The sequence below is a fragment of the Piliocolobus tephrosceles genome, chromosome 21 (assembly GCF_002776525.5).
Source record: "Piliocolobus tephrosceles isolate RC106 chromosome 21, ASM277652v3, whole genome shotgun sequence".
NCBI lineage: Eukaryota > Metazoa > Chordata > Mammalia > Primates > Cercopithecidae > Piliocolobus > Piliocolobus tephrosceles.
The window spans coordinates 44,875,686-44,882,306 of record NC_045454.1 but is presented as its reverse complement, the minus strand read 5'-3'; the positions used below and the strand labels follow the sequence as shown (position 1 = coordinate 44,882,306).

Sequence of the window (6,621 nt, the reverse complement as noted above, 5' to 3'; positions counted from 1 at the left end):
GGTGGGGACAGCTGTGTCAGCTTTCTGGGACCCAGGAGGATCTGGGGCTGGTTTGTCTGGGGAGAAAGACAGGATGTTGTGGAGTTGGGGTGGAACCTGGTATGGAGGGATTAACTCAGTCATGGGATTCTCCAAAACCACACCTGTGTCTCTGGCAGCCTGGTTGGCCTTGCTCCCATCCCTAGACCAGAACTGCTGCCTCTCCCTGTATATACCAGCTCAATTAGTGCCACATATGGGGGAAAGGACACATCCCAGTGGGATTTCCAACACTCCCCCTCCCCATGCAACAGACAAAGCAACTTACATCTGGGGTTCTCTCCCAAGGAGAGGACGCAGACACAGTTGTTTGCCGTGTTATATGTGAGCTCAAAACAATGGGTCTCATTTGGCTAGGCAGCAAAATCACCTAGGGAGTCGGTGCAAAACAAAATCTCCCAGTCCCCACCCCTGAAAGACTGACTCAGGAGGTTTGGTTGGGGGCCAGGAGTCTGTTCCTAAATAAGTATCCCAGGTAGTTCTGGTGCAAGTAAGTGGTCCTGACATGGCATGTTGGGAAATGCTGATGTAGGCCAGGGGCAGTGGCTCAACCCTGTAATCCCAGAAGTTTGGGAGGCCGAGGCGGGTGGATCACGAGGTCAGGAGATCGAGACCACCCTGCAGAACACGGTGAAACCCTGTCTCTACTAAAAATACAAAAAACATTAGCCGGGCGTGGTGGTGGGTGCCTGTAGTCCCAGCTATTTGGGAGGCTGAGGCAGGAGAATGGTGTGAACCCGGGAGGCGGAGCTTGCAGTGAGCCGAGATCGTGCCACTGCCTCCAGCCTGGGCAACAGAGTGAGACTCCATCTCAAAAAAAAAAAGTAATTTTGATGTAAAGGTATCAGGGCTGGGCTCTGTGGCTCGACTGTAATCCCAGAACTTTGAGAGGCTGAGGCAGGAGGATGGTTGAACGCCAGGAGTTTGCGATCAGCCTGGGCAACATAGTGAGACCCCACCTCTGCAAAAAAAAAAAAAAAAAAAGGGTATCCAAGTATCTAGATTCTGATTTCTTTTGAGGTCCTAGACCCTTTAAGAAACTGATGAAGCCAGGCACCTCCTTCCTCAGGAAAATGTACAAATACACACAAAGCTCTTCAGGCAGCTGATAGATTTCTCCCAGAGAGATATTCAAGGACTTCCTAAGGTGGGCGGACTCCAGGGTTAGGACACCTGCTATAGAGGTGACATTTTTCTAAGGACAGGCAGGGACTTTGGTCTTGATTGTTCCTTGGGTGCTTAATAAATAATACTAATTATGCAAATTCTAGTTTTGATCTTTTATGTGCACTCCTGTCATTGTCTAAAGCTGTTTATTAGGGCCAGACATAGTGGCTCATGCTTGTAAACCCAGCGCTTTGGGAGGCTGAGGTGCGAGGATCACTTCAGCTTAAGAGTTTGAGACCAACCTGGGCAACATAGTGAGATCTCATCTCTACAAAAACACACCAAAAAAAAGTTGGCAAGGTGTGCTGTGTGCCTGAGGTCCCAGCTACTAGGGAGGCAGAGGCAGGAGGACTGCTTGAGCCCAGGACCCAGGAGGTTGAGGCTGCAGTGAGCTATGATTGCACCACTCCACTCCAGCCTGAGCAACAGAACAAGACCCTGGTTTTGTTTTGTTTTGTTTTGTTTGAGACAGAGTCTGGCTCTGTCGCCCAGGCTGGAGTGCAATGGCACAATCTTGGCTCACTGCAACCTCCACCTCCTGAGTTCAAGCAGTTCTCTGCCTCAGCCTCCCAAGTAGCTGGAATCACAGGCACCTGCCACCATGCCCAGCTAATTTTCGTAGTTTCACCATCTTGGCCAGGCTGGTCCTGAACTCCTGACCTCATGATCCACCTGCCTCAGCCTCCCAAAGTGCTGGGATTACAGGCGTGAGCCATTGCGCCCGGCCTGACCCTATTTCTAAAAATAAGTAAATAAATAAATATTAACCTTTTATTTTGTTTGCTTTCAAGATGGAGTCTCGCCCTGTCGCTCAGGCTGGAGTGCAGTGGTGCCATCTGGGCAATCTCCCCCTCCCCATTTCAAGCGATTCTCCTGCCTCAGCTTCCCAAGTAGCTGGGATTACAGGCGCCGAAACACCATGCCTGGCTTTTACGTAATTTTAGTAGACATAGGGGTTTTGCCAAATTGGCCAGATGGTCTCAAACTCCTGACCGCCCACCTCGGCTTCCCAAAGTGCTGGGATTACACGTGTAAGCCACCATGCTTGGCCAATATTAACCTTTTATTTCATGTGACCAAGTAACACCCGTGTGCCAGAATCAAGGATGAGTCTCGTTCTCAGAGCAGAGGCACAGAAGGCCGCCTGGAAGAGGGGAAGGTACACACCTCAGCTGTAACTCTATATTTTTGTGCGTTCCATCCACAAGTCATCACCAGAGGAGTTCCAACAAGCCTGTAACACTCATCCCAAAGTGTTCCCTCGTTGGGCCAGAAGCTGGAAGGGTACTTGGCAGAGCCTGCCTGGCCCTGGCCACGTCCCAGGTGTCTCTGCAAAATCAGAACCTCCTTCTCGCATCTAAGAGCAGAGGGAAGCTGCTCTTGGGGATCCCTAGGTTCCAGACAAGACATTTCCCCAGCACCCCTCGGACCACTTAAAGAAGTGGTTTAGGCTGCCGGGGGCCCAAGCACGGGCACCTAACCCCAGGGCCCCTCCTCAGGAATTCTGCACGTGTAGGCGCTGGGCTCACGTTCCCGGTGCGAGAGAGATGACGGGGGGCGTCTTGAGGTTCCATGTGGGTCTGGCCAACAACTCTGGCCTTGACCTTGGCCCCGTCCCCGAGGTCAGGGGTCACACCGTCGGGTTCCCATGGCCGTCCCCTCCCGCCTGGTTTCGGCCAACTCTGAGCCTGCTCGGACTGGCAAGAAGGAAAAGGGCTCTCGACGGAGCTTAATTACGGTGAGGAGGGGGCACCCCGCTGTCAGCAGGAGGCTAGGAGGCAATTAAGCACAAGAGGAATCCTAATAATGCACCATCAGTGAGAAAGGCATTCCGAAAGGACGCCCAAGCCGACCGTGGAAAGCGACGAGGCTGAGGTTGCACCGCGGTGGAGACCAGGAATCGACTGCCGCTTGGGAAAGAGGCTCCAGAAATGCGCATGTGCAAAAGCCACGCGCGCGAGCACGCTTTCCCCTCCCTAAGCATGCGCGCCGCTCTCACCGCCCACCGCCATCAGAAGAATGGTGTTTCCTCGCAGCGCCTCTCTCCGGAGCGATCCGGAATTGGCGCATGCGCAGTACGGTGGTGGTGGCGATGAAGGCGGGGGTTGCACGTTGCCTGCCTCGAGCTCTAGGTGGCGTCATCCTTCGGGCTGAGCCGAAGCACGCACGCGCGGAGGTTCGCACGCGGGGAAGGGCGGGTGCGCGCCGCGGGCATGCGCCGTGCGGGGCGAGACGGCGGCTCGGCGGGGTCATCCAGGCGCAGGCGCAGTGCGGTGTTTGTCTGCCGGACTGACGGGCGGCCGGGCGGTGCGCGGCGGCGGTGGCGGCGGGGAAGATGGCGGCGTCCTCCCTGGAGCAGAAGCTGTCCCGCCTGGAAGCAAAGCTGAAGCAGGAGAACCGGGAGGCCCGGCGGAGGATCGACCTCAACCTGGATATCAGCCCCCAGCGGCCCAGGCCCAGTAAGCACGGCGGCGTGGGGGAAGGGGCGGGCGGGGCGGGGCGGGGCGCGCGCCGCGGGAGGCCCCGCCCCCGCCACAAGGCCCCGCCCCCGCTTCCGGGGCGCTTCGCGCTCCTCTCAGCCCCCCCGCTGTGGGCTCGCGGGGCGAGGGTCATGGTGACCCAGGGGGCGTGGGGCCGGCGAGCTCTGGGGGGTTCGCACCCTCGGGGCCTGGGAGCCCAGTCCCTGGACCCAGGAGAGGCCCCCAGCTGATGACCCGCCCCCATCGCCGTGATCCTCTGGGTCGGGCTTTCCCGACTCCACGCGACCGTGACCACATCCAGGTCGCCCCGAAAACACAGACATGTCCCCTTTGACCTGATGTTACCACTCTCGTCATCTCAGGGACTGTCTGGCGCCCCCCTCCCCCGACCTGGGGGCTTGTCAGCCCCGTGCAGCGGACGATCTACGCACACGCGCACGCCTGGCCCGGGGACACCTGAGGTTACTTTACCACAGAGAGCCCCTCCCCAACTCTTCTGACTCGAGGATTCTCCCTCTCGCTCTCCCTGTGACCGTGTCTGGGGTGAGGGGATGGGGGGGCTCCCTTCTCCCCCCACCCCCCGTGACAGTGACTTTGGCATTGGGCTCAGCAGACCCCCTCCCACATACACCAGGCCCCCTCAAACCCCTGTGACCAGTTTCACTGTCACCATCGTGGTGAGCGTGTGGTGTCTGACCTCTCCAGAAATGCACATCGACCCCCAGCCAACCCGGTGACTTTGTCACCTGTTTTCAAGTGATGGCTCCCGTTCCCTTTACACCCACACCCACCTGATCTGGGGACACCTGAGGCCAGTGTGACTCTAGGCCTGCCTCCGACCCCCCAGCACACATCCTCCTGCTTTCTGATCAATCCCACCATCTCGGTACCTACTTCCCTGAAACCTTGTCATCCTAGATCAGTACCTCTCACTCTGCATACTCCTGGCTTGGGAACACTGACCATATCTAGTCTCTTGGCTTTTCCCCCAAGAGCCTGGTCTGTAAATCCTCTAGGCTGGAGGGAATCAGATTTTCAAACCCTGCGAACACCACCCCTGACCCATGATCCTTTTTGTGTCTTTCTTGACCCAGTAAAATGCTCTCATGTGTCCTCTGATGTGACCTTTGTAGTTTATTTAGCTCTCTATGGAGTCATTAGGATAGATGAGAAAGGTACCCCCTGTATTTGGGCACCCCACCCCATTCCCTGGTCACCCAGCCTGACCTTCACAACCTGACACTCTCCTGTCACTCTCTCTCCTGACCTGAGTCAGCATGGGTTCCTCCTTGGGGAATCTCTTGGGGGTCCAGAGAAATCATGGAGGTGGAGATTCTGGCACAGGACACTGCCTGGGACAAGAAGCCCAGCTAAGACACGGGTCCCTGCTAGCCCCTGGGGGCTGCCCTCCCTCCCCCCTGAGTGGATGAGATAGGGTTGGGTCCAGAGTCCCCGGTCCCTTCAGGGGTGGCAGGGTGCCTTCAGGGGTGGCCGTTCCCATGCAGAGCTAGGAGGCCCGTGGCAGGCAGGCCCCCGAGGAGTCCCCTCCAGGCATCTGTGTCTGTGTCAGCTCCATTCCATCCTCCCCGCCCTCCCCATCTCTGTCGGTTCCTAGCCATCTCTGCAGTTCGGTGCCTCCCCCTCCTCCTCGTTTATGATTTGATTTCTTTTCTTTTGGACGAATCGGTCATTTCTGTTGTGATTTATCGTGGTGTTGTTTTTTTTCTTCCTTCTCCCCATCCAGTTATTGTGATCACTCTAAGCCCTGCTCCTGCCCCGTCCCAACGAGCAGGTACCAGCCTTTTTATCATCGCTGCTTGGACATCTGCATCATTGACCTAACCGCTGACCCGGCCGCAGAATGGCGTCCCCCGGCCCCCATGCTCTGTGTGTCCCCGTGTCCCTTCCCCTCTCACTTTCTCTCTCACTCCACTCAAGCAGCGGTCAGCCCAGCCCGGCCTCTTCTGTCCTCCCTCCTCCCCCTCCCTTCCTCTCGCCTCCACTTTGGACTCACTGGAGGAGGAGGTGGGCTCCCCACTGAATGGGAGTCTATGGCCTTCGAGGGGGTGCACGCCTGTGTGTGTGTAACTAAGAGAAAGAGAAAGTCGGGCCTGGTGGGTGGCCTGTGCCTATGGATCTCTCTCAATAACTAGATGAACACGTAGCACCTCCCCTCCCCGGGTGCCATACCAGCCCTGGGTGCCAGGGACACAGCAGTGAATAGAACAGACGGAGCTCCTCTCCTCTGTAGCGGGGGCTGTAGTGGGGGGCCCATTGGACAGGGAGCACATTCCCACCAGAGAGAACATTCTAGCCGGGTGAGCGGCCCTGCAGGGGGCCAGCCTGGGGGAACCTCTGAGAAGGTGGGCATTGAACAAAGCCGCTGGGGAGGCCTGGCACAGTCGCTCACACCTGTAATCCCGACACTCAGGGAGGCTGAGGCAGGAGGATCATCTGAGCCCAGGAGGTGGAGGCTACAGTGAGCCATGATCACACCACTGCACCCCAGCCTGGGTGACAGAGCAAGATCCTGTCTCAAAAATTTAAAAAATGGGCCAGGCGCAGTGGCTGATGCCTGTAATTTCAGTGTTTTGGGAAGCCAAGGAGGGCGGATCACTTGAGGTCAGGAGTTCAAGACCAGCCTGACCAACATGGTGAAACCCTGTCACTATTAAGAATGCAAGACATTAAGCCAGGCGCAGTGGCTCACACCTGTAATGCCAGCACCTTGGGAGGCCAAGGCGGGCAGATCAGTTGTGGTCGGGAGTTCGAGACCAGCCTAACCAACATAGAGAAACCCCGTCTCCACTGAAAATACAAATCAGCCGGGCATGGTGGCGCATGCCTGTAATCCCAGCTACTCGGGAGACTGAGGCAGGAGAATAGCTTGAACCCGGGAGGTGGAAGCTGCAGTGAGCCGAGATCGCGCCACTGC

At 57.1% G+C, this 6,621-nt stretch overlaps 1 protein-coding gene across 4 annotated transcripts in view; it reads left to right on the top strand.

Annotated features, from left to right (window-relative positions):
- The first annotated feature begins 3,381 nt into the window (after positions 1–3,381).
- MAP2K7 (mitogen-activated protein kinase kinase 7) overlaps positions 3,382–6,621 on the top strand; it is a 10,671-nt gene continuing 7,431 nt past the window's right edge. Inside the window, exons 1-2 of one of the 4 annotated variants that reach the window (XM_023186799.2) lie at positions 3,382–3,665; positions 5,431–5,478. In XM_023186799.2, coding sequence (XP_023042567.1) covers positions 3,542–3,665; positions 5,431–5,478 — 172 coding nt within the window. In that variant the 5' untranslated portion in view covers positions 3,382–3,541. The remainder of the gene's footprint in view (positions 3,666–5,430; positions 5,479–6,621) is intronic. The other 3 variants (XM_023186800.2, XM_023186801.2, XM_023186802.2) reach the window with 3 other exon arrangements.